The 26,132-nt window shown below is 52.2% G+C and overlaps 6 protein-coding genes across 6 annotated transcripts; 5 read left to right on the plus strand and 1 right to left on the minus strand.

The window, feature by feature from the left end:
* Positions 1 to 952: 952 nt before the first annotated feature.
* Positions 953 to 3,589, plus strand: LTS14_010574 (uncharacterized protein; the record flags this gene model as incomplete). The annotated part of the gene is made up of 3 exons (XM_064843250.1): positions 953 to 1,123; positions 1,188 to 2,258; positions 2,324 to 3,589. 3 exons carry the CDS (start codon positions 953 to 955, stop codon positions 3,587 to 3,589), a joined length of 2,508 nt encoding a protein of 835 aa, XP_064689147.1.
* Positions 3,590 to 3,902: 313 nt separating this feature from the next.
* Positions 3,903 to 4,910, minus strand: LTS14_010575 (uncharacterized protein; the record flags this gene model as incomplete). Its single annotated transcript, XM_064843251.1, has 1 exon — positions 3,903 to 4,910. One exon carries the CDS (start codon positions 4,908 to 4,910, stop codon positions 3,903 to 3,905), a length of 1,008 nt encoding a protein of 335 aa, XP_064689148.1.
* A 1,646-nt stretch (positions 4,911 to 6,556) lies between these two features.
* LTS14_010576 (uncharacterized protein) lies at positions 6,557 to 7,243 on the plus strand (the record flags this gene model as incomplete). The annotated part of the gene is made up of 1 exon (XM_064843252.1): positions 6,557 to 7,243. The coding sequence occupies one exon, from the start codon at positions 6,557 to 6,559 to the stop codon at positions 7,241 to 7,243; it is 687 nt and encodes a 228-aa protein (XP_064689149.1).
* Positions 7,244 to 11,635: 4,392 nt separating this feature from the next.
* LTS14_010577 (uncharacterized protein) lies at positions 11,636 to 12,826 on the plus strand (the record flags this gene model as incomplete). Its single annotated transcript, XM_064843253.1, has 1 exon — positions 11,636 to 12,826. One exon carries the CDS (start codon positions 11,636 to 11,638, stop codon positions 12,824 to 12,826), a length of 1,191 nt encoding a protein of 396 aa, XP_064689150.1.
* Positions 12,827 to 13,042: 216 nt separating this feature from the next.
* LTS14_010578 (uncharacterized protein) lies at positions 13,043 to 13,657 on the plus strand (the record flags this gene model as incomplete). Its single annotated transcript, XM_064843254.1, has 2 exons — positions 13,043 to 13,204; positions 13,253 to 13,657. 2 exons carry the CDS (start codon positions 13,043 to 13,045, stop codon positions 13,655 to 13,657), a joined length of 567 nt encoding a protein of 188 aa, XP_064689151.1.
* Positions 13,658 to 21,581: 7,924 nt separating this feature from the next.
* Positions 21,582 to 23,288, plus strand: LTS14_010579 (uncharacterized protein; the record flags this gene model as incomplete). The annotated part of the gene is given in 2 exon segments (XM_064843255.1): positions 21,582 to 22,997; positions 23,013 to 23,288. 2 exon segments carry the CDS (start codon positions 21,582 to 21,584, stop codon positions 23,286 to 23,288), a joined length of 1,692 nt encoding a protein of 563 aa, XP_064689152.1.
* Between the last annotated feature and the right edge of the window lie 2,844 nt (positions 23,289 to 26,132).

Genomic DNA, 26,132 nt, shown 5'->3' on the forward strand with positions numbered 1-26,132 from the left:
GACCGAGCTTACTGAGATCATTACCTATCACGAGTATGAGCATATCAATAATGCCACAGACGTCGTATGTTGCGTTCCTAGGCGGCTTACTTCAAGGGAGACGTTCGCCGTAGGCCTCCAATATTCGTTGCACCTTTTTGGTGTTCTCATGCAGATGATGCAAGCATCGACCGGAATCAATTTCATCTTGTATTTTGGTATATGTGCTTCGCCTTACGATTGTGAAGGCGTGCAATGCTAATAGGCTTGTTAAGTGTTGTCTTCTTCAATTCTCCCAGCCCGACCAGCACTTCGTTTCTTATCTACTCTATCTACTTGATCACCACTCTTGTCGATGTATGCTACATCCCGGTCGACAGAAAATCTTGCTCTTTGGTGGAAGCTTTACGGTTATTTCGCAATACCTTGTTGGCGCCATCGGCGTTGCAGCTGGTCAGGCCCACAAACACAACACTTCTGTCGTAAGCGCGATGATTGTACGGGTCGGAGTGATATACGATGTAGCTAAGGACTCGTTGGAGTAATATGCCGGTGGTGTGAAGATTGTCATATCTATAAGAAGACTATTCTTGGCAAGTATCGATGGAAAGGCGAGAGCGCCGAGGAAAGCAAGGCTGGAGAGCATATTGAGAGACTTCGAAGTAAGACTGTACTTGAGGCGATGCATTTGACTGGCAACATCGACTCAACACAAATGATCTTCATGAAGATGAGTTTGCGCGCGAAGGTCAAGCTTGGTCCTGATGGGTCAGCTAGCTAGTGAGTTGCTTTAGATACCGTAGAACAGCACAGTGACGACGTCCGCGTCAGCCCTCTCGCTGCGTTTCCTAGTCCTTCTCACTCTAACCTCAAGCGTGCGTACAACATTTGGGGATTCTCTTGCCAATCTGAGAATATAACGTGCCAGTGGACGGTGGACGGTGAAGCAGACGCGACACTGCACCAGCACAGCATGGTCGACGGCGAGCTTATCGCGTACAGCGTCGCGTCTTTTGTTTGTGCGCTCTTCGTGCTCGAGTTTGGCGCCGACAAGTTCATCGACCATACCACCATCGTAGCCAATCGCACGGGCATCCCGCAAGGAGTCATTGCGCTGTTGACGGCGGGGGCAGAATGGGAGGAGGTGAGCTTGTGAAGAAGGCTGAAGGTATTCTGCTCTGTGCACGGCGTGTTGACTGTGTCTCCAGCTCGCCGTCGTCGCCATCTCCATTGCTCGCCACCGCTCTTCGCTTGCCCTAGGCAATATCGTCGGGTCTACCATCTCGAACATCCTCGGTGCCTTCTCTCTCGGTCTGCTGTTCCACCGCAACGGCAATGGCAAGATGTTTGACAGAAGCTGGAAGATCTACTCCGGTCTGCTGCTCGTCCTGACCACACTCATCGCCAGCCTTACCGGCTTCGCACATGCGATCAAGTGGAGGGTCGTTGGAATAATAGCCATCGCAGTCTTCGCTATCTATGTCGTTTCCATTGCATGGACCATCTATAAGGGACTCATCACAGCACCGGAGGCGTCCGACAGCGAAAGCAGCGACAATGAAGACGACGACGATACTCCTCGGCGGGAGGATGCGCCGACACGTGAGGTTCGCGGGACCGAGCACCCGCTGAAAGAGAACGGTGCGGCTGACGAAGAGCAACACGGCAACAAGAAAATCACCGCAGACGCCATCGAACCACTGCCAGTGTCTGAGGGCGTAGACACTGTAAGAACGCCGGCACCATATGATCCTGGCAGAACCTCATCTTTGGCACGAAAAGATACTGACGTCTCTGACAACTCCGCTGGCTCCAACGACCATAGCCTCACGTACCATCTAGCTCTTCTGATAGTCGGCATTCTCGCCGTCATCCTCAGCGCCTACGTACTCTCCCACGCCGCCTCGACTCTGGTCAACGAGTCAGGCATGTCGGACATCGTGTTTGGTGTCGTCATTCTCTCGCTCGCCACGACGGTGCCGGAAAAGTTCATGGCTGTCGTCAGCGGCTACAGAGGCCAGATGGGAATTATGGTTGCCAATACCGTAGGCAGCAATATTTTCTTGTTGACGTTATGCGTGGGCGTGCTCTGGGTATCGACTGATGGGAATTACAATCAGGGGTCGGTAAAGCCCGCCGAGATTGGCGTCATGTTCGGCTCAGCGGTGGTCATGAATCTGACGGTTTGGTTCGGAAGCGCTTGGGCCCGCTATATTGGTGCAGGTTTCTTAGCGGCATACGTCGCTTTCTTGGTCTTGGAATTCACAGTCATTCACCACGTCTGACACAGCAAGGCGTCGAGTGCCTTTTCTGAAGGCCCGAGCGAGGTGCTGAATCGCCCCAGAACCGCTCAGCAACGCCTAGTAGCGGTGAAACGGCTGGCTATTGTTCCAGTGGGCGACAATCTCTGAATTTACTGCCGCCCAACACATCCCCCGAGCAACGCAAGAAATTCCAAAAGCGTAGCACTTGCTCCACCCGAAAGCGAGCGAGGGAGCAGATCGACCACGCGGCAGAAGACAATTGTGTTGGGAAGCCTCGCAAGCGACAGCGAGTACTCAAAGCACAGCGCTCGACCACGCCTGGCACGTTCGTCGACGGAAGCGAGGGTCGATCCCATCTCATTGCATATTGGGGTCGCCACGAACGGTGGCCCGGGTCCAAGTCTGAGGCGATGGGAGACATGCAACACATCCTTGCTCGAAAGAGGTCGGTATCTTCCAGAAGCAGAAAGAACTCGAATGTAGACTCCGCTACGCCCAGCTCGGACGGCCAGAGCGGGCAGATATCGCGAGAGCAAAAGAACGCTGGGTACAACAGGCCGGAATACAGACTTCTCCTGGAGAAGAAGCACGTCCACATGGGAAAGTCAAAGCTTGGCATTCTAGATTCCACTAAGATTCTCTGCCAAAAGCTGCTTTCTGAACAACAGAGCCGTCCAAGAGACACCTTGTTCGATGACGACATACTCGATGAAACGTGCAAGATGGTGGAAGACAGGAATGAAGCTAAGATCATCCAAGACATCACACGACTAATCGTTCCATCAGCTCAGGTTTTGGCTCTTCGTGCTCCCGCTCTTCAATGTCTGGTGGAGACCGTGAATGAAGGCTGGAGCAAATGCATCTCGGTCACCGAGACGAGACCACAGCCGGACTCCGCAGTCGGTTTCCGCCGGAAGGCCTTCACGCAAATTCAGCTCGACCGTATGCAGCCTGTTACCGGGAGCATCTTGGAACAGTCCTACTCTATGGCCAACTGGTACATGTACTTTCCCGTCTTGACCTGCGAAGTCAAATGCGGCGCGGCCGCGCTTGACATTGCTGACCGGCAGAACGCCCACAGTGCGGCCGTCGGGGCGAGAGCTGTCGTGGAGCTCTTTCAGACGGTGAAGCGCGAGACGGAACTCCACCGGGACACCCTCGCCTTCTCCGTCTCGCATGATCATCGAAGTGTCAGATTGTACGGCCGTTATGCAGAGATGGATGGTCCTGAGACCAAATACTACCGTCACCTCATTCGCACGTTCGACTTCACCGAATTGGACGGCAAGGAGAAGTGGATGGCCCACAATTACAGAGGCGTGCTCGCAAAATTAGTCTTGGCGTAGCATCCTTCAACGCCGAATCGCTCATGCTGCGGTCGGTATCAGGAATCCTTTCGCATTTGTGCGGGCGGTTCAGAAGGTTGCAGGTCATCTTGAATCGTATAGGCTACCTCGGTCGAGCCTACGTAGGCCACAAGCATGTTTCAAAATGGCTTCGACCCGACTGAACGGAGAAGGAGAGGCAAAACACAGCATGATTCTAGACGAAAGACCGAGCACTGCGCAAGAATATGCAGCGGCGCAGCCACATAACTTCAAGAATCTTATGTGACCTCTTCACGCTGCTGGGTCCTTCACTGCTGTGGTATCGTCAATCTCAGGGTGCTATGCTATACACTGCACCTCCGAAGGTGACATTCTGCGTAGTGTATTGCGCCAATCCGCCCACAGTGCTGACGTACACCAGCTTCTGACGTAATCGCTCTCCGCCATGCGCCAAGTATTCGCTACCCCATCTGACAGATGTAGGGCCGGGCACCTCAGCAAGTACATCAAGCTCGCTCGCCGTGACGTTGCGCTCGTCGATCGGGATACGAAGTATCTGGTTTAAAGCACCATTACACACATACGCTTCGCCAGTATCATCATTAATCTCAAAGTCATCCGGACCAGCGAGGCCGGATGCGAGGACAATCGCCTCTCCAGTCTTATTACCGGTGCTGGGATCGATGGGCAGGACGTTAAAGGTCCCTTGGGCGGAGGTGGTGTAGTAAAGTAAACCCGGGCGCACGCGCAAGCCATTAATGCCAGTGCCAATCTCGGCAGTCGGTGCCATGCTCGAGTCGGTGAACAGGAATGATCTAACTCCAGTGGCTATTGCAAGGGACCAGATGCCACCGAGAAAGCTATCTGCGAGCAGCAGTGTCTCGGAATTCAGCGCCGCTATGCCATTCAGGAAGCCTGCCTGAAGGAACTGAGTGACTTCTGTGATGGTGACGGTGTGGTCCGCGCTGCCATGCTGGTGAATGCTGAAGCTGACAAGCCACGTCGTGACGCTACCAGAAGTACAAGTCAGGGCGGTGATATTGCAAGTCAAGACATCGACTGCGTAGCTGTCGTGCCCCACGGCCGTAATACCTTGTATTGCGTTGCCATGGTCAGAGAAGTCGTGGACTAATTGCAATGTGCCTGCCCGGGGATCCAGCTGGTTCAATCGCGGTGATGTGGTCGTGATCGGAAGGATGCTACCGTTGGGTCGGACAGCAAGGTTCTCGACCCAGGTGATCGGGTCATACTGGTAGATCAGTGTGGCTGTATCATTGCTGTCCGAGCTCCCAGAGACAAAGACGCTGGCGCAGAGTAAACCAAAGTGTGAAAACAGCATAATCGGGCGGTACCTGAGAGACTCTAGCGAGCGTCAGACGGACTTATATACCGTAAGGCTCGGTGATACGTGTTGGGCTTTTCCATGGACCCCGCACTTCGATCGCTTCTTCCGAGTAACAGTGCTGTCTGGCGATGATAATGGATGACCACCTACAGACTCGGTGGAGCAAAAGCAGGCGGGCTTCATGGAGTGTTTTCTTTTTGCTAATCTCTTGCATCACAGCACCGAGATGCGGATTTGCTGGTATAGTGCTGCAGCAACAGAATGATCGCCGTGATCCTTAAAATGAGGCGCAGCCGGAGTTCCGATAATCCCTCTGGCCCCGCTGTATTCAGCATGATCGTAGCACTAGTCTCTATGCGCACATCGAAATGATTTCGGGATGGCATCAATTAATAACTCCTTGCAAGCTGAAATGCAGCTTGAGACGCCCAACGCGACCGAAACTCATAGGAGTGTTGCTCTCGAGCACGAACGACACTGCCATTGGGTGCAATCTCAACATGCCCTTTGGGCCCTAGCCGTTGTCCAGTCAGAGTATATACAGCTTGGAGACGACGACTTTGCAAGTCCAGAAAAGCTCCATGGGCGCGGAATATGTAGTCAAGAACGGCTCTAGAGCTGCATTCGACATTGTGCATCATAGCGGCAAGGAGCGGGCAAGGCAGGCAAAGGATGCTGCTGCTGCCGCCGCTGATATCGAAGCGCCGTCCAGCGAGGATAGGGCGACTGGCAGTGGTTGACAGAAGGGATTCAGCACATAGAGAATGGTCACGACAGTGCAATCCAGCCCTGCACACTACATCCACGTCGCCTATCTACTACTAAACCAGCCTATCTCAAAACAACGCACCCGCAGCTACCATAGCCGTCGCAGCCGGGACAACCAGCACCTTGTACACCTCCATGACGCCAGTCGGCGCGGCCGCATTCCCACTCTGCGTGCAGCTGCGCGTAGCACTTGCGAGCTCCTCCGCGCCTGCCGTGATCGGGAATTGACCGTAGTGAAGTTGAGTTACATAATAGATGGGTTTAAATTGGCGTACGGGCATAGCTCGGTAATGACTCCGACGGCAGCGACTCGTGACGGGTGACCATAGTCCGGATGCTACAGACACTTCACATCAGGTCGACCAGTGAGCTCGTCAATGCCCTTCGACGAATTGCTTGGATTGATGGCTTCTCGAGTGATGACGTTAGCGGACTGCTAAGCCTCGTCAATGAGGATGAGTAGTGCTTCATTTACACTCTGGCCACCGCGGTAGCATCCACTGGTATGGATGTGATAGTGCATTCGTCAGTATCGATGTAGCCGATGTGCCAGAAAGCGGATGACTCTCCGAATGTTCCGTCGTCCACTGCGGTACGCGAAAGCACGCTACTGTGGAAAGCTGGGAGGCGGGACAACAGCTCCCCAATCGGTCGCCGACCTACCCTTTCCGTATGTGAACGCCACCAACTCGAGGATCTCGCACTCTGGATCCCCGAATAGGTCACCGAAGCCCATGGAGCGGTAACATGATCCTTCCCGACGCAACTCGAGCGTTTTCTGCAATCTATCTCGACCTAGTCAACTTGAACCGCAATTTTGCATTAAATCTCGAATGCTCGTCGCTAGCATACCACAACTGCCCTTGCTCACAATGGGCAAAGAGGACTTACCCCTGAGCTCAGCCGACTTTAGCAAGAATCTTGTCTCGAAGCTCGACTCCATCGCCGGTCCTTCGGAGCCAGAAGTCTACGGCATATTCGAACCCTCGACAGGGAGATGGCAATACATCGTTGCATGCACCGTGACAAAGAAGGCACTCATTATCGACCCGGTCCTCGACAAGACTAAGCTTGGCGACGGGTTGGGCACTCTGGGTGCTGACAACGTCATGGCCGTCGTGCTGCAGAACGGCTACCTAGTCGAGCGCATCGTCGAGACTCACATCCATCCTGATCAACCATCAGCAGCATGGTACCTCCGCACACAGCTTCGGGATGCTGGTCAAGACCCCCGAATCAGCATCGGCAAGAGTGCTGCAAGCATACGTCGACTCATGGAGCGCAAGTATATTATGCGAGAGCCTGGCTTCACTGGAGCCTTCGACGGCGAGTACAATGACGGAGACTGTTTGTGGGTTGGAGACCTGCGTGTGCTCTGTCTGAAATTGCCCGGTCACTCGGTGGAGCAGGTCCGCTTTCTCATTGGCGGGAACGTCTTCGCTGGCGGCGCCATACCAAATATTGACTATTCAGGACCTCCTTCCGCTCGCCATCTTCCCTCGGCTGACAGCGCCGCTTCATCAGCTTGTCGGCTACTCACGATGCCGCGGGACTATTGAATCTACAAAGGCCATGATGAAATCTTGGCTGCGCAGACTCCGCGAACACATGGCAGCGAGCTGCGGGCTGAGCTTGTGGCTTTCGCCACGGTAAAGGAGCATCTGAAGCTATACGAATAGGGATTACAGGTCCAGTGGACGTCCGAATCACGGCCGAACACTCCTAAGGACTCGACACACCATAGTCAGCGGAGCAGAGCATTCACTTTCAAAAGCCGGCGAGTCGGCAAACTTTCTACGAGCGACTTCGACGCACGGGTATAGTCCCTCATGACTGTTGCCTGCTTCATATCAAGGAGCGGGCTAAGCGGCCTGAGATCCCAGTCACCAATCAACAGATGAACCTCCTACAGCCATACCTCATCGAGTCTTGCCAAGGGAATTATCAATTCGCTGCTCAGCTATATGCAGATTATAATCTGAAGCTCCGCAACGTCAACGCTGAGAATACCGACGATATGAGCTGGCAAACCTGGCAATACATGGATCCGATTGCCTGATGACAAGCCAATTCGGCCACCAACAGACCAGCCCTAAGCTGTGCATCCTCTCACTTGCTACCACACCAACTACCGATGGCTTTTTACAAAACCTCAAGCGCAACAGGCTCTCGCAGAGCGTCATTAACAAGCTTGTATTCACTTACTGGAATATTCGGCTTATCCGGAAGTGGCAAGATGAGGTTGAGCGCGACGGTGATGTAGATATCGAGACCGCAGACGGTGAATTTGGACGATTCAGTGAGCTGGATAATAGAGCCTCACGTTTAGGTGATGAACTGTCGTTTTGATTGCCTTATTCGGTGTTCCCCCCCCCCCCCCCCCCGGCGACCCTTGCATTCGCCAACAAACTTCTGTCACGTGTTGCCAAGGTCCCCAAGCCACCTGTTGAGCTGTGCTCGTGCCGTCAACATCGTCGTGGAGAAGACACCTGTGTATGAAACTGAAACACGGCACCTGACGCTAAGAATTGCCAACGTCCGCCTGTACCGAGATGTGTCGCTCAATGCACATCAGATGGAACCACAAAATGTGTTCAGGCTGGTAGCAAGATGCCTCCGCGGGTCATACACTCCCGAAAGATCTTGAGAGCACGCCGAGTCGGCTCTATCGAGCTGGACCTTGCGGGAGAAAGGCATGTAATAGATTGGTCGATCCAGCATTCTGCCCAACTTCGATATGAGCATCTGGGCCATTTGCTTGGACTGAGGCTTCGCGACGATGATACGGACCAATCGCAACCCGTCCGCGAGAGGTGTGGCGACGATTGGAGCAATAATCGATAACTTTCCTTCGCCCATGTTGAGCTGCATAGACTTGTTCTGATTGGCCGGTGGATTCCTCATTGCGCTCGCAACCGCGGCCTACACGTCACGTACCATGATATTGCTTTCTACTTCTACCAGAAGCGTCTCGAGAGCGTTCCCATCGTATGGACCCGCTCGAGCCGATATTGACGCTTGGGAACGCGGCGCGTTGCACGAACGCGCGTAACTCTAGCTGCAATCTGATTGTCTGGATAAACAACATCCTAGACACCACCAGCCCTTTATGATGGGCTTGTAAGAGTTCAAGGATGGAATATAGCAGTGCACCATGGATAGAGCCCTTTAGGTTAGCGCGGGGCGTCAAAGATTATCACCATTTATTCCGTTCTGGGAAGAAAGTGACGGCGTATCGCCGCAGCCCACCGATACAGCGACGTTGACCCTTCGACACGATACACAGCAATCGCAATTTTAAAAACATCTCATCCATGGGTCCAGCGATCTGAGTTCGCAAGCTTGGCCTTCATGCGACTCTTGAAGAACGGCAGAGGCGGCATGGGCGATTCCTTCTTGCACGGCGGCCATGGGTCTTTGGCTGAGAGCTTCTTTACATTCGTCGCTTTTATCACTCGGTCGAGTGCAGGGTGAGCGGAATCCATGAAGCCCCGTGGTGGCCGAGAGTACCGTGTCAGGATCTCGTACGGATCAGGCGGCCCAGGGTCGGGACACACGGCACGGTACACGATGAGTTGATTCGGGCAGTGGCAACTAATGATCAGAGGACGATTGCCTCACTAGTGTGGTAATTGCTCAAGGCCTGCCGGCTATCTAAGCTCCGCACAGTGTCTGGCCCGTTTGCCACCTACCAGCCTTACGATACTCATTCTTGCTTAGCTCTGTGATCGGGCTGATCCGGCGGGATGTATTGGTGAGCGTCATTGAAAACCACGTAGAGCTGTATACGCCACGGACAAACAAAGTCTTCGTGCCCGCCACGACGCTATTGCCCGGCTGTGCTGTGATTGTCTGAGAGCCGACAGTGATGACAGCAGGGAACTCATGGCCTTTGTTTGACCCCAGTTCTGTGGACGACCCGGAAGGCCAAGGCTGCTGCCATCAGCGGCATTTCTCGCTTGCAAATCATCATGTCCTCGTTTGTCGCTGCCGACCTAGAAGACGGCTGTATGCCGGGAAAACGCGGTAGCACTTGCAGCACTGATCCATGAGTTTCGCTTGTCCGACCTGGATCTTTTACCAGCGGCACGTTCCTTCTCAAGGAGCGCTCCCATACCAGATGCTTTCCATTTGTCTATTCACCGCTTCTTGCTGCGCTTTCGACTCCCTCAGATGCCATCGAAGTCGGCGTAGTCATTGCTATGATGCGTTCACTCATCGGACTAGGTGTGCTGCTTGCACTGCTTCTCCACAGCTGTCAACTCAGCCTCTCCTGCCGAATGAGCATTCAATCGGTGCGAAAGGCTTGTTGGTCTTGGAGGTCCCCAAGAGCGGTACTCTTCAGAGTTGAAGAAACTTGCTGCGTATCTACTTCGCGACTGTTGGGACAAAAGGATAGACTAGGAAGGACCCACTGTTAGCTAACAAAAGGGTACGGGCTGGGACGGGGAGGGGAGCTCTCCGGGCTTTCGTGCGCTCACAAAATAATTCCACCCAGATATGAAGGAGGCGATCATAACTCTCGAGTAGATCCGGCAGAATGTATACATACCTGCGGTGTCTGTTCGTGTCGCAAGGGAGGATGCAAGTACGGTGGTAGTGTTTCGTTGACCCTGTGAACGGGAGGCAAAAACACTGGGCCCAGACTGTTCCACTGCGTTTCATGACATGGTGGAGCTGTCGGACCGCTAGCGGTATGCGCATACTGGTAGAGGGCTGTATCTGCTGAAAGCGACGGCAGGCTTATATTCCTACAGTGTGATGCCTGTCCATTCAGAGTAATCAGCTCATGAATAGAGGGTAGCTGTGGCGGCTGTCTCGGCTGATGCGAGGCGTAGAGCCCGGTCGTCGCTCGAGAAAAAACTTCAGCTGGCTGTGCTGAAGCTGCTGTCGGCTGAGCGGAAGGCGGTGCAGGGCAAGGAAGACGGAGGCTCGAGACGTTGGCTTCGGGCATGTGCGGTAAAATTGGTAGTAAGAAGCTCGGTTATTGAGTCTGACGATACTCCTCTCCGCAGTTGGCCTTGCCCATATCAAGGTAGGTGAGCGCATGCAAACGGGACCTAGTAGAGGTCAACGATGATCGATGAATATATCCTCGCTCGCGTTCTTCTACGGCATCTACAGGAGGCACGTATAGCGAGAGGCACGTACCGTTTATCCGCGAGCGCCATCGAATTTCAGCAACTGTTTCACTCACTAAAATCTGGGCAGATCTTATTAAGAGTGGGGCGATTGAAGCGGATTACTACCAGTAAATCTACAAACAACTTGCGGCAAGTTGTTTGAACGGACCAATCAGATCGGGCGTAGAAATTAGGGTTAGGGTGCATTTTACGGCAAGTTGTTTGCTTTAGAAACGGCAAGTTGTTTGACCTTCCCGTAGTCCAATACTCTCGCCAGAAAAATATGTTACTTGTTGATTTTTTTCATCGATACACCCCATCGTCAGCGGGGCGAAATTCCATCGCGATCATGATGTTGCGCGGTCGTCAAAAAGTGGTGTGTGATGTCGAAGTAGGGTTGGAAGCGGGCAGCGGTCGGACGCGAGGGTACACGAACATCCCGCGGCCGCGACCGCAGGGCGCCCTCCACGATCCACCATAGGCATATCCCCCATCCGTAGATGTTACAGTGGAGTATATAGCAAGATGGTGCAATGGCAGGATGTGTTCGTGCACCGACCCGATTTTGGTATTATTATTTGCCAGCAATGCGAATATGCCGTAGTACCGTAGCAGGTGAACCGACATATAAAAGACCACCACCCGTTCATTTCGAAGCAGCAGCGGATAGCCATCGTTCAGTCCACACAGGCATTGCCGGATGTCGCGCAAACACATCAGGACGTAACGTATCCGTCCGCAGACGAGGTGCCCATTGCAGCATTGCCCATATATCACAACGGTTTGCAGTGTCGCGAGTTTAGTTATGTTTGTCGCCATATCGAGAAGATGCAGGAGCATTGCAAGGTACAGCACCAATGGGTCAACCATCAGCGAAGAGGAGGCCGGGCAAAGAAGAAGCAGAAGCATAGTCGGAATGGTATTTGGAACGATAGTATTTCATGTCAGCGATTTTTCGAGTACGGTCAATGGCGGCGATTGTTCGCCGTTCGAATTGACCATGTCCCCACCACACCAGTCAGTCGGCAAGCCGGCATCGAGATCGCAAAGAGGGTGTCCAGTAGTGTGAAGGTCGCCCGAGCAGCCAAGCATAACCAGCGTCGCATCCAGAGCCATTCGCATCGATGTATAGCGAACCCGTGGTTGGATTTCGTCGGATGGCGTCGTCATTTAGCCGGGTTCCTGGTCGAGAAGTTGATCCGGACCACATGGCCAGCGAGAGAGGAGGTCCAATTCGACGAGAGCATCCACGAGTCCCAGGACGACGCATACCCCAAGCGTTCCGAGGCCGCATTAGCACGAGCATGTCAAGCCACGAGGCGGATGATCCGGTACGCATTCCAGACCAGTACCGTGGAGCATGTCGGGCGGGTGGCATTGGAGGCGGTCAACCGAAGAGAATTGGGGTTGGGGAACAACGAGAAGCCGTTTTATGGGCAGTTGAAGGTGCAGTCGTTGCGGAAGTACATGGAGTTATGGGTCCGGATGTTACGGTACATTTGGCGTACCGCCGACCAAGATAACATGCGCCGATATCGATTGACCGACGCCCAGCGCGTGGCGTTGCAGCGGTTGTATCGGGCATGTCAGAAAGACGAGGGTGAGAGCCGAGCCGAGGCCGTCGAGCGACAGACGGCAGCAGAGAAGGCGAGCATTGTGTTTTGGATCCGGATGTTCGACCACGAATTGCAGGACGACGAGTTCGACAGCGGCGTCATCAGCGCATTGACCGTGTTAGGGTTGGACGAGCAGGGCAATTGGAAGGCCGCGTTGAATTATACCCCAACATTGTCGGCCGTCATCACCACCATGCGAGCCGTGGTGGTCCATCGGGCATGGTTGAATCGACAGCAGGCCATTCGGCGGGCCATCGACGACGGCGAGAGCGAGGAAGATGCACAGCGGAAGGCGCCATCGGTAGTCAGTGGGGTGGACCAGTTGACCAAGCGATTCATGACCATGCGGGAGTTCGGTGGGAGGATCAGCCCAATGGACCGGTTGTATCACCAGCGGACGTAAGGGTTACACATTCGATTCACGACCAAAGCAGAGGGTCGAGTATCGTGGCAGGGCGAGCAGTTGTGCATTGACAATGTTAGTTTTGCAATCGATGATATCCGTTGCGTCGTGCATGGGTTAGTCGAGACCGTCCAGCAAGGGTTGGCAGGGCATTTGTTGTTGATGGAGGCGAGCAGCAGTTCCGATTGGAAGCCCGCCGGGTTACCCGCCATCAGCATGGCGAAATTGTTTGATAACCCCGCCGAGTTGAGTGCCGGTTGGAGTTGTTCACAGGATGCCCGGACCGAATGGGCGGTCGATGGTCGGGATTGGATGTTGAACCGGATGTTCGCGGAGCGGGAGGAGCAGAAGAGGTTCATCCACCATTGCCGCGAGGAGGTGCGAGGGTTTGACGATGTGTAATGGGACCATCCCGGCATCGAGCAGTATTTACGCGCCGTCCGTCGGTGGAAAGAGCAGTTGGTGGTGTTGGTGCATTTGTCGGCCGGGGCACCCGCGCGAGCGACGGAGTTGTTAAGCATCCAGCACAAGAACGCCGCGGAAGCCCAGGCCCAGCGAGGGATATTCATCGAGAACCAGATGATGGCGTTCGTGATCACGTATCACAAAGGGTACAGTGCGAGTGGCCGGTTCAAGGTCATCCATCGGTTCGTGCCGGATGAGGTGGCCGAGTTGGTGGCGTATTATTTGTGGTTGGTGCAGCCGTTCGTCGAGTATTTGCAGTTCGTTTCCGGGCAATACATGGACGAGCCGACATCGTTTTTGTGGGAGCCGGAAGCCGAGGAGGGATGGGGAGCGGGAGAAGATGAGGAGATCCTGTTGTTCGAATGATCAATGACTTGGTATTGCTGCTTTCTAGGTTTCTTTTCTTGCTACACCGTTGGTATTCGTGACGACCGATGAAGACCGATCAGATGATCAGCGTCGAAACACACTGAAGAGATCATGGATGCCGACTGTGCTTTCGTTACGGCGGCACTGATTACCAGGCATTACGACACGCCATCTCGGCTGCAATCTGGTTATGGACCCGCTGCCTTCGGACTATCTGGGCTCCACTTACTCTTCAAGGTGCTACGTGCATGCAATCTCCGCCAAAGAATGCTATATCATAGTCCCGAAACCACTTGTTCCAGAATCCCCCGGCTCAACAACTACAGCAACGTTATCTATTTGCCCATCTCTTCCCAGACCACGGCAGCTCATGGCGAACCTCCCCGTTATCTAGTCCTTCAATCATCAAAAATGCGATCATTGCCAGGACCGATTCTTGGCGTGCGTAAGGAGGACCGAAGAAGAGACCTGCGATCTGTGCCGTAACGGAGACCGCACTTGTACAACTCGCGGGTTGGTATCACGCTCGTCGCTCGATCCGTTTCTGGTGCCGCTCGACCTTCAATTTCCGGGATTTCAATGGCCGCCATGGGACTATGAGGTCACGAGCATCACAATATCACTCGCCGAGAGTTGCAGCCCGGAAGACATCTGGCAGCTGAACCTCGATTGTGACAACGTCGTTGTCAGCTACCGGCAGGTCCCATCAGAGGTCGATGCACCGTTCCGGGCACGTGTCGACTTCCGCCATGGAGCTCTCGAAATCACAGTCGGACGACTTTTGAGAACTCGCGGCCGTGTTACAGTCCAGGACGTATTTCGAGCTCTGATCGCAAAGGGCTGTACTCAGACCACCCTCTGGTTAGACGGCGTCACGGGGAATGGTGTTCATATGTATGTGCTCTTTTGATACATCATATCGACTCGGTATATTGGGCGCTGACCATAGTAGCCTGCTCGTTGCTTTTGAGCTCATGAACATGTTCTGTGATGTTGAAGATAGCTACGTAGCCTTTCTGGCGCTCGTGAAAGCGGTTGGTCAAAAATCAAACAACGAAGGACAAGCAACAGGTCCTGCTGCACTCGGTGCGCCTATCAACATCGAGATCCCACGTGGCTTCCCATTGATGCAACTCCCACTGTCACGCCACTTGGTCGTCGGAGAGTGATGGCGGAGAACTTGAGGCACAAGCATCATTGTGAAAGATTTCTATGGCACAAAGCACATCGGAAGGGCTCGAGGCTAGGACTTGTATTACCCAACGGTCCACCAAGGTTAGCTCGTGCCCGCCGACTTATTCAGCAATATCTGTTCTTTTACTAAAGCTAAGAATGCGAATGAATTGTCGAAGCGATGTGGTGCTCGAAAATTATCAGCCCAGAATATGGCGGGTGGCCATTCTAGTGAGAACAAGTATCCACGATGTTACTTAAATCAAGGTACGGAGCTCAAGATGTGAACGTACCCTGCCTCAACGATCGTGTCTTTATTGATACGTTTAATGGAAGCGCAGGCGTAGGCAGGCTCAACCATCGCGATGTGTCAGCGAAGGGGTCATGCTGGGTGGCATCCTTCCTGTCAGTCTTCCAGTCAAGAAGTTTCGTATAAGATCAATGGCCTGCAGTAATCACTTTTGTAATCTGGATCAGGCATGCTTTACCCCGACGTTGCAAGATATTGAGAGACTATTTCACTCAAGCCACGAACGCCATGCGGGCTAAAGTGCTCCAAGGTCTGATGCCGCTTACCCTAGAGATGGACCGGGACTCAGGGGCGGCAGGTCTTAGGGGTCAGGCTTGTTGATCATCGCCCGGGTGTGCTTGTATGTTGAGCACACAGATATCTGTCCAGCTGATCCCTCGTTCTTTGCGAGTAGAACAATCAAAATATCAAACATGACAGCTTCACAGCTTGGAGCCACTTTCGTTCCACAGTTCTTCGAGGATCTTGTAAGTCGAACCATTTCAGTCATCAATTAACGAATTCAGCTGATTGCTGGAGAATTCGAACTTCGTCGAAAGTCAAGTTACTCTGGCTCGAATAGATGCTCTGGAAGCACGCTTGAATAACCTAGAACATGCGCAAACCCAGCTTGTAAGCCGGTTCACGATCTCATGGACGCGAATACCATCCTGATGATCTCCAGGCATCACACTTCGGCCTTTTGATTCGCTACAACCGTGGTCTCAAGTCGATCCTCCAAACTATTGCGAGGTTGTCACTACAAGCAGCTACGACAATTATACCACTACAAACCCACGAGCGAGCAAAGCAGTTAATCGAGCGAGAAGTTCCATTTCTCTACAAAGCAATAGAATTTTTCGAGAAGCTCGGTCCTACTCAGCCAGGAAACGGCAAATCTGACTTCTTGGATAATGCTTCCAACGGATCGGAATGTGTTGCATGATATCCGAAAGCTGAAGTGGCAATGGGAGCTCACAAAAGCAGTCGAGACTCCATATCATTCTACTGGTATGGAAAAGGAGCTCGCGCACAATCGCATGTTTCTAGCAATGCTTGGGCTCGAGAGCAATTTGATCCTTGGAACAAACGCTGTCGGGTCAGGCGTTGATGGGTAGGCTTTTCGTCCTTTGCACATACTCTTCGGCGGTGAAGCATCAGGTTGCCATTCGATGATCTCAAATGGCCTGTATCGAAGTCGTGTGTGATTGCTGGCATTGCCGCGACGTCTGACTGAATGAACTGGAGGCTGCATGACTTCAGACAAGCTCTGCGAATGTGAGGGGCGCCAGGCAGTCTCAGATATCGAGGACTGACACTGAGGAAGAGGTTTCTCTGGACGACGGTATTGCTGCTGACGCTGAACACAGGTTGGTGTTGTCTCAATGTATCGAGGTGATATTCTAAGTATGCGATATATTCATCTTTACTACCAGAGAATGCATCGATCTTGGTGATGTCTCGAATTATGACTCTGGAAAGGGAGCACATGGGCCGGTCCTTCGAGATACCGACGGTGGCAAAGCTGTGCCACCCGAAAGAGTGCTGAGATCCGCATTCGCACACGTACCTGCATGTCACTAGATCGTCTTATGGAAAGGTCTCGCTGGAAACGGCTCGGCTTGTCGTCAGAGGCGGAATCGGGTGCACGAGTAGCTTGCAGCTTTTGGTATGCAAGATGTAAGAACTAGGTACGGGACGTGTTCCCATTCACCTTGGATCTCGCTTAGCTTAGCTCGTGCAATAAGCACGAGCGCCGCGCGCACAGCTCTTTATGATTGCAACACATACACGTTTCAATCTTTACACATAGCTTTCGTTCTTTTCACAATATAGAAGCGCTGAGGTGTGCGGAGGAACATTCACATGATCATAGTCCTTCCCGTCCTTGTCGACCATCACCGACGATGTGCGGCCACGAGATTCTTGCTTACACCACGTCGGCTGGCTGTGGATGTAAGATCAACGGAAAACGATTGCTATGCGTGTTTGTGAATACAGGGGGTTGTACCGACATCAGCTATACGACGAAATGCAAGGGAAGGTGTTCTAAACACAAGGAACACATAATAAAAAAATGACCGTCTCTTCAATCCAGTGAAGGAGAACAACTTCGAGCAGATGATGCGGCACCCACGATAAAGCGTCCCTCTCAAGATTCGAGTCCAGCTTCCCGGAGGATCTTGCACTCTATGGAAAGCTACTAAGGAAGTTTTGACGTTCGGGAAGGTTTCGATACTGCTGGTCCATCATTCGATATATGTCGCACAGGAGGAGGGCTGACAAGCAGTGGAAATATGCCAAAAATTCTATGAAAGTAATCCGTCGATCCTTTGGTACATTATTCGAAGCAGAGTAGCAAGTTCGACAACGAGAGCGGAGGTTGCAATGTGGATCTCCTTCTGGGCAGACATGAAGACTCTTGATGGGCTCCTCTTGTTACGATATGCTTTGCGACAAGAAGTGGACGAAATCTGACCTCAGCAGGAACCGAGGGTAAGATGAGAGCTTGTCCTCACGTCTGCATACATGTAAATAAGTGTAGATTGCTTCATTGACTTCTGTTCATGCGCTTTCAATCCTGATTATGTGCGGCTCGCTGACCACGGGTCAACTACCAGTATTGAATGTTTAGGGGCTCATAATAGTCTCAGCAGCTTCGAAACACCAGCATAGGCTGTGGCCGCGAAAGGAGTTTCTGTACGACGTGTAGGCTCGGCTCTGCATCTCTAGATACACGTTCATGGGGTTATTCGTATTTTCATGTGATCTGGTTCTCCCGGTAGTGGGATCCGGCCACTCCGTATGTCACACCAAAGGTTGATTGCCCGCAGAGTCATGTGGTTCGACCAGATAATCGTGCTGCATTGACTCGACCACGTTAGGTCGTATCACCGCATCTAAAATTGTTCTTTATAAAAGCATTCGCTCGACGATCTGGATTCGGTCGACTCGATGAGTACACATAAGAATTTGTTGCGAGTCGTTCTCGGTCCGTTTGATACGCTGATCGCAGCTTTCAAGGCAACAACAATGAGAGATACTTGCATTTGTAAGATTTTTAAGCCAGAGTCGTGCGCGTGCACGCCCCCATTTTCGGTTACCATACATGAGCTGTGGAGATCGAGGGAAGCGGGCTGGATAGTAGGTCAATCAAAGTTGTTTACTAGAACGACCATATGCATTCTCAGCCGGCCAATGCCCAACCCAACGGCACGAGCTAGGCGACGCAACCGTCCTCTCTCCAAGAAAGTCACTTCTTGGCCCCAGTCATCGCACCAATCCAGACGATCTCTTGCACTGTTGAGTGGTTGTGGTGCGAACATATATGAGTGGATTCAACGCATCATACCAACGCACTCCATACACCATTCGACAGGGATTTGTCAATCGATCAGCCTTCTGCCCCGATATGTGTGTTTACAGGACCACAGGCTATTAATTGCAAGGGCTAACCAAGTTGACAGCATATTCAAAAGATCAACCCCCGTCCAAGAATCAACATGTGCGGCATCGAATACTTAGCACACACGACCTCAAACGGCTGTGGTCACACTGTCAGAGGCAAGGCGCTTCTGTGTGGGGCATACGGAACAACAGGGAAGCATCACGAGACAGACAAAACAATTGTGGTTACTGGAAAATGTGGGAATTGTAGGCAGCAAGGGAAAAAGTGATGCTCCACGTCGGCATATCAGCCTCAAGACCGAGAATTAGACATTTTGGTGTTGTATAGGAGGACACCTGTTGGTGTAACAGACGACAGGACTCTGACCGACCAAATCGCAAGTGCATATCCAGACCTTCTCGTTGTTATGGCAGAATGACGAGTCCTCAGAAGCAGAAAACTGCGTAACGTTGATACAAGACGATGTGTAATTACTATAGAGCTCCTCTCCCTCCGCCCAACCGTTTCAGATTGCGAAACCCGGGCATATCAATATTATGACAATGATGGCGACACTGCGTACACCTTACACTGCCATCGAAATGACACTTCGATAAGGGTTTCGGCTTTCAAGGGCTGAAGCCACATCCATCGTACATTACTCATGGCTTTTGAGCGGCCAGGTGGTGGCTGTCGTTGCTTCCCTGGCCATGAACTATGTAAAGCCTACATGATTCCGAAAGTGTATGAGCTCATCTCCACTTCTAGACTCGTATGTACCGCTGCTTTCCAGCAGTTCTTCCGCATGGACATGCATTGTAATCAGTTACTCAGTTCGACGTGTATGTATGGCTGAATTCAAGCCGTGAAGTGAAACGGCGTCTTAGCAGCTACGACTGTCTTCCTCTGTGGATTTCATATGCATGTTGAATACTGAAAGAAGGCTTGCCTTTCTTCAGTTGATGTTTGATGCGCGTGTGATTATGTTACGCTAGAAATCCATCGCGTGGCTCATGCTACCAAGATTACTAGGATCTTGCGTCTCATGGCTAATTATTTGTATTGTATCGATGTCCGCATTGCATGCAGTGGAAGAAGATAGTTGTGCCTTCATCTGCGCTTCGTAGTTGAGCCTCGGTGAACTCCATGGTCTCGTTAAAGCACCTTGGGCAGGTCTCCTGTATTCTTGTGCCACCACCAATTCCTTGCGGCACTTCCTGGATCGTTGTCTGCAGCCTACGTCTCAAGGTGGATGGGAATGCGTCGGCTTGAGATCGAGTGACCTGCGAGGGTGGCCAATTATCTGGCGATGTGTAAGTAGGGAGATGAATGAGGATTCGAAGTGCCCATTACTGTCATTTGACGTGTTGCACACGTCGCAAAGAATTTTCTTCTGCTCGGCAGTTCTTGGTCGATCGAGGATAGTTCCGCAATCGGTGCAGAAACACAGACTGCCAGATAACGCCATCCTGGCAATCTCAAGCTCACCTTAGAGGCTGCTAATTGAAGGACAACGCGATTTGTATTGTATAGGACAGAGTACTATATGCCGTGCCGCATATATCGGCTTACTGCTGAGTCATCGCTTCCTGTAATCGATATCGTCATTGGTTAGAGCTACATGATCAATCTGGCTCAAGTTACAGTACCCCATGTCGAACATCAATGCGGTACAGGTCATACCCGCAAGACTCGTCTCGCCGTTTGCGAGCATAGGCTTACATACAAATTGCTTTAAAAGGTGCGACGATTTTACCTTTGCACCCTTGTTACAAGCGGCTCCATGTGGGCAATGGTGACCGAGATAGCAATCATAGTTACGACAAGATTGATCACTCGAGCTACGAGCTGTACGTGCACGATATCGAGGAATTGCGATTTCATCAACACTTAGCTCCTGATCGTGTTCGTGTTGACAAGAAGGCCCTAAGCAGGCTCCTGAAAGGTAGTGTTCGTTGCAAAGATTCCTAGGCTTCACTAGCTCCAGCTTTGAGGCGTAAGTACCTTGGGAGACCTGGCTCCATGATCGATCATTTGGTGGATCCAGGCGATGATCATCTACATTGCAGGTGATGATTTTCGAAACCTTGATGTTTGTCGGAACGATGCTGATGTTTCCAGGCGATTGACTAGTGCCTACCGAGCCGTAGGTCATGCTTGTTCCTCCATTACCGGAGATTCGTGACGACTTCCGTAACCTTTGTTGTCGGCGACGAAATGCGTTCTAGCTTTGTTGGCGGACCCTGTGACGAAAAATGCATTAGCCTTCGCGGGCTGGGCAACATCTGCTTGATGAGCCGGCGTGACCTTGATGTTCTTTCGGTCAGTGTTCCACGGTGACTTGCGGAAGACTGAGTCGAGCTGGATGATCGGCAACCGTAAGTTGCGGAAAGGTTGCTCGGCTGGCGTGGTTTGGAGTAACACTAGGCGCTGTCCCGTATCTTCCATCTCCTGCTTTCCTGGAGATCATGAATGTAGCAGGTGTCATGGCAGCCGGCGAATATGAGCCTCTCGCACTGCAAATTGCGATGGAAAAAATCCAACATCTTTCTCATCTTACTGTCGGCATTTTCTTTTCCCCGCCCGACATTTTTGAAGTTGAATTCCGCACAGCTTTTGTTCAAGTCCTTGAGAAAGCGATGTAGCTGATCCGTCGTGGCGATGGACCCGTTCTCCAGTAACGCGAAGGCCAGACCTCGAGGTGCGCCCAAATGTTAACGATTATAGCACCTTCGGCATCGAAGCGTAGCAGTCCTCATTGGCAAGATACTCCCGAATTGCTCGTTTGAGTTGGCGCGCAGCGGCTGCTCCACCTGCTCGAAGAGGTTCGTCGGTAAATTTTGCGCCGTCGTCTTGAATCAGTCGCCGGATTAATCAGAAGATAGAAATAGAGACACGTGACCATCCGCTTATACGCTGGAAGTCTGGGCGCTTGCCGAAACACCTTCCATCCTTGCATCCACTTCTTGCAGCATCTCCATCCACCAATACTGCCGCGCAACAATGGTGCTGTTCAACTACGAAGCACCGGAGAGCTTTGTTCCCTGAAATCTCTTTTTGATCCATACAGTATGCGCCCGAGTCGTTCGAAAGTGTGCAAGCGGATTCCCACCAAAGAAACACGGCACAGCACCAGGCTTGCACAAGCATGCAAACCCCGTCTTCCCTCTCCTCCTAGTGAAGGACCACCAGCCGGTCATAAGCGAAAACTTCAGGGAAGAGACGACGAAGATCTTGAGTCAGGCTTGGAAAAGACACACAAACTCAGACGTGTCCGAGAGACACCCACTCCGTCAGGAAGCTCGACCGCGAATACCCTATCATACGGTCCATCGGTCCACTGGGAGGATTACTTTCCGCAGTGGCCGTCGACCACACTTATGGACGAATCAATGACCAAAAAGAGAAACCGAACCCCATCCCGCACTCCGTCCAGTAGTTACAGTAAAAGCGTTCGAGATGGCGAGGCTCCAGCGGCCTGGACACGGCAGCACGAGGAGAAAATGCAAGAGGCTGGACTTTTCATGACAGATTACCAACAGCGCGCCTCGATCACCGATGATAGCAAGAAGTTGTGCGACGAACTCTACGGGAAAGATTACAGCGATCCTAGTGGACCGACCTTCGAGCCGCAGAGGCTTGCGAAGATTCTTGATCGTATACGCTTTCGAAATGAGGCTCGTGTGGTCCGAGACATCATGCCTGTCCTTGTTCCATCCGCTGAGTTGCTCCATATCGACGGCGTCGCCTCACTGAACGACATATGCGAGGCGTTGAATGCCGAGTGGACTCAGTGCGACACCCTGTGCGGCCCGCGACCAAAGCCGGATTTCGTTGCAGGAGTGGCAGGCTCCGCCTTCACCAATGAAGAAAGGGAGAAACTCCAACTAAGCCACACAAGCGCGAGTCCCAACTCATTCCCCGAGAACATGTACTATCCGTTCTTAATCTGCGAAGTCAAAGGCAGTGACAGACCTGTGGACGCTGCAGAACGGCAGGCTATGCACAGTGCTAGTATTGCTGTACGTGCTCTGATCCAGCTGTACCGGAAAATTTCTGCTGCAGATGAACTGGATGGCAAAGTCCTGGTTTTCTCCATTGCGCACGACGCTTCCATGATCAAAGTCTTTGGTCACTTTGCGAAAATTGAGGGTGACAAGCTTACTTTCTTTCGCCATCAATTATATCTCAGTGATATCGCCACCGACCTGCGATCAAAAACATCATCACGCGCATACAAGATCACCCGTGCCATCTACGAGGTCTTCTTTCCTCAACACCTGGCTCGGATCAAAAGCGTTCTATCCAAGCTTAGGAGTTCCACGGTGGCGTCCTTCACATCTCAACTGGATCTGGTCGATGGCTCCCAGGAATCCACTATCAGCAATTCATCGCAGGAAGATGCAAGGTTCAAGAAGCCCTCGCTTTCGTCCACCGCAATGCTGCAGCAAGAGAACGAAAGGCTTCGCGAGCAGCTTCTGGAGGCAGTACGTATTCAGCAGGTTGAAGCTATATCACAACGGCAAGAACAAGACAAACAACGAGCGATGATGGAGCGACAGCTAGTACAGCAGAAGACAGAGCAGGACATTCAACGCACGATGATGGAGCGACAACTAGCCCAGCAGAAGACAGAGCAGGACAACCAGCGTACAATGATGGAGCAACAAATGACTCAACAGAAGGAGCATATGGAACAGCAGTTGGCTCAACAGAAGGAGCATGTGGAACAGCAACGTGAGCTCATTGCTTTACTGAAGGAGTCGAAGAGCAAGTGATTATATTACTTTATCCCCAATATTGTGCCGCCATGAATGTTCAACTTATGATCTTGGAGTGCCCAGTCTATCCTGCTTAATATGGCAACGACAATTTAATGTTCACGTGCAATACAAGAATCTGGGAAGCAGTCCGTGGTGATCCCGACCTTTCGATGATTGACCTGATCCACTTATCAGCAACGTCTTAAGCACTGAGAGCTGTCATACACAGCTCGAAGACCTTGAGACAGCGACTTTATCTGGAAGGATGCCCAAAGGCGGACACAGGGAGCCACTGTGCGAATGAGCACCTGTTCTTCCGAGGCTCCAGCACTATACTTTGCTTGACCTGCGAGAGATACGCAGCATGTGCATCGACGATGTCTTTGCTAGCATGCTGCTGTTCCAAACGCCGGCGGCCTTGGTCACTTTCAAAATAGACCAGCCCGACAGGCGCGGGAGCACTGAAAAGCGCATTATGTCTCATTGCGCCGACGGCGTCCAAATGTCGCACATATTTGGGGCTTGGCAAGCACAACAACTTCAGATCAAGGCCGGGCTCGTCTATGGCGTGGCAATCATTAGCGAGCCACAAGCCATGGTCGAAGCTGAAACGTGTGAACCCGTAGTGAATGTCGTGACTCTGCCACAGATTCAAGTGCTTGAGCAGCGCCTCTACACGCTCGAGAGGGAGGCGGTTAGCATACAGACGGCGCTAGATCTGCTTCGGGCTGGTATAGTGTCCACTGCGCCTTCTGAGATCTGAAGATGAGTTGAAGTTGACTAGCCAGCGTGTGGGGATGCAGCCGCTAGTGCCGAAAGTGGTATTCAGAAGTTTACGCGCCGCTGTGCCACGGTCTTGCTTCTCTAATGCACTGTGAGAGTGGCGATGACAGACTGCAATGCCTGGCCAAGAATGCTGTGTGCACGATCGTCACGGCCGTCAGGTTATAAGGATCTTTACTGTCGCGTAGAATGCGGCTCTATATTACTGCCAACCAAGAATATACCGAATTATGGGCCCACAACCATTGGCTAGCCGACACAAGAGTTGGAACAGCAGTGAAGTAAGCAGCGCCACGTTGGCATGCTTGACCCAGAATCGTACGGGTACCTTACCTTTGTTGTCTGCCCCTACGACGGTCATTATTACGAAAACTCTGGCTACTATGCCTACAGCACTCCTATACATGACTATTACAACAACAAGCTTTGCGACCCAAACCCCAGCACCTGTCGGGTCCACTTTAGCTGATACAGCTTTAAGCGACCTGACTAGAGCACAAGCCTCTGGAACAACTGCTGCTGCGCTTCTGAGCCTGTTCATCCTCGCTGGCGTTGGTGTGGTCATTCTATGGTGGCAGAGGAGGATTCGCTTCGTTCGTGTCCCATTGACTGAGACGGAAGAAGGGCCCACAGCACCGACGCCACGCTGTTTTACAGCCATCGAAGCCCTGCATTCACCACCACGAAAGAGTTCTGAGTACGTCGAGCCTGGACAAGCACCGCAACAAAGATTTGAGCATCCTAGTCAATCTCCACGACCGAGCTTCGAGCATATCGTCGATCAGGAGCTAGCTGATGAGGAGCTGATGGAGGAAGAGGGCATGTCACTACTGGAAAGCATCTTGGACATCTACGAGACACCATTTCCTGCAGTACCCGGGAGTCTCCGCACGCCTAGGAAAGCAACCCTTGCCTCCAACGCCATGTCCGCATACACATCATAAACACCCCTCCCCATATCCAGCATGAATCATTACAGAAAACAAGGGAAAAAGGACCAAGAGACCCCCTTAATCCATACCCACAGCCATCAACCCACCCCCAAACATCCTCCTAACCTCCAACCACTCCACCTCCCTTGGAAAATCCACCCCAGGGAAAAACTTAACATACTCCTCCCTCACCAGATCCTCCAAAACCCTCCCATCCCTCCCATCCGTCCAGGACCTCGGGATTTCAAGACACTCATAACCTTCATCCCTGCTCCGTCTCAAAATGCTATTCACACGCTCCTCTTCCACCGTCAAGGGTTGGGATGGAAGGGGGGCTTCTATTCTGAGTTGTCTATCCCGTTCTGCCTGACCCAGGATGCCCAGAGTGCAATCACGAGTGCGCTGGCGACTGATCGAAGTAGCGAGATGGGAGGCCCTCGCTTCTACTCGGGTCGAAAAGCCCAGCTGCTGGATACATGCTCTGCGAACGGCGATTGCTGTGCTGTCCTCATCCCGCGGCTACCCTTATCAGAAGCACCATGGTAATTCAGCGTAGTAGAGCAGTCGATTTGGCGGACAAGACTTACTCCGCGTTGCTCATGTTTCGAGTCCACCAACTCGTCCATCGAGCGTTTCCGCTTATAGGCCGGAGTAAGGCGGCTTGAACAATGCCATTGCGTCATCTTGGCCCGCGTTTACGCCAAATCCTTCGGGCCAATTGTCCGCATCTGACTCTATCACAGTATTAGTGAATATACTGTACAGTCTCCCCTACGGATCATGTATCTGAAGTCTGCCGTGAGCCACTACATGCTCCTCAATAGACGTGGTCGTTATTGTGATGGCTTCTGCCTACCGCTCTGCAGACAATCACAACACGCTCTGCTGCCGATGCAGAGAATTTCAAGGAAAAGGTCTCGATTTTTTACTGGTGGAACAGAAAGAGTTGGAGCACACCTCGTTCCCTTTGAGGAGCTTTCCACATCATTTAACTTTTGCAGATCTTGCTATTGCTGCGTCTCACAAATGCGGTCTCTGTACCCTGCTTTTGAAAACTATGCTACAATGCCCTGGGTCGAATTGCGGCTGTAGTGAGAAATGGGCTACGAGGACAATGCCAGGTCACCATGCTCTCGATTCCGAT

This window comes from Recurvomyces mirabilis, assembly GCF_035927965.1.
Source record: "Recurvomyces mirabilis strain CCFEE 5264 chromosome Unknown scaffold_45, whole genome shotgun sequence".
Taxonomy (NCBI): domain Eukaryota; kingdom Fungi; phylum Ascomycota; class Dothideomycetes; order Mycosphaerellales; family Teratosphaeriaceae; genus Recurvomyces; species Recurvomyces mirabilis.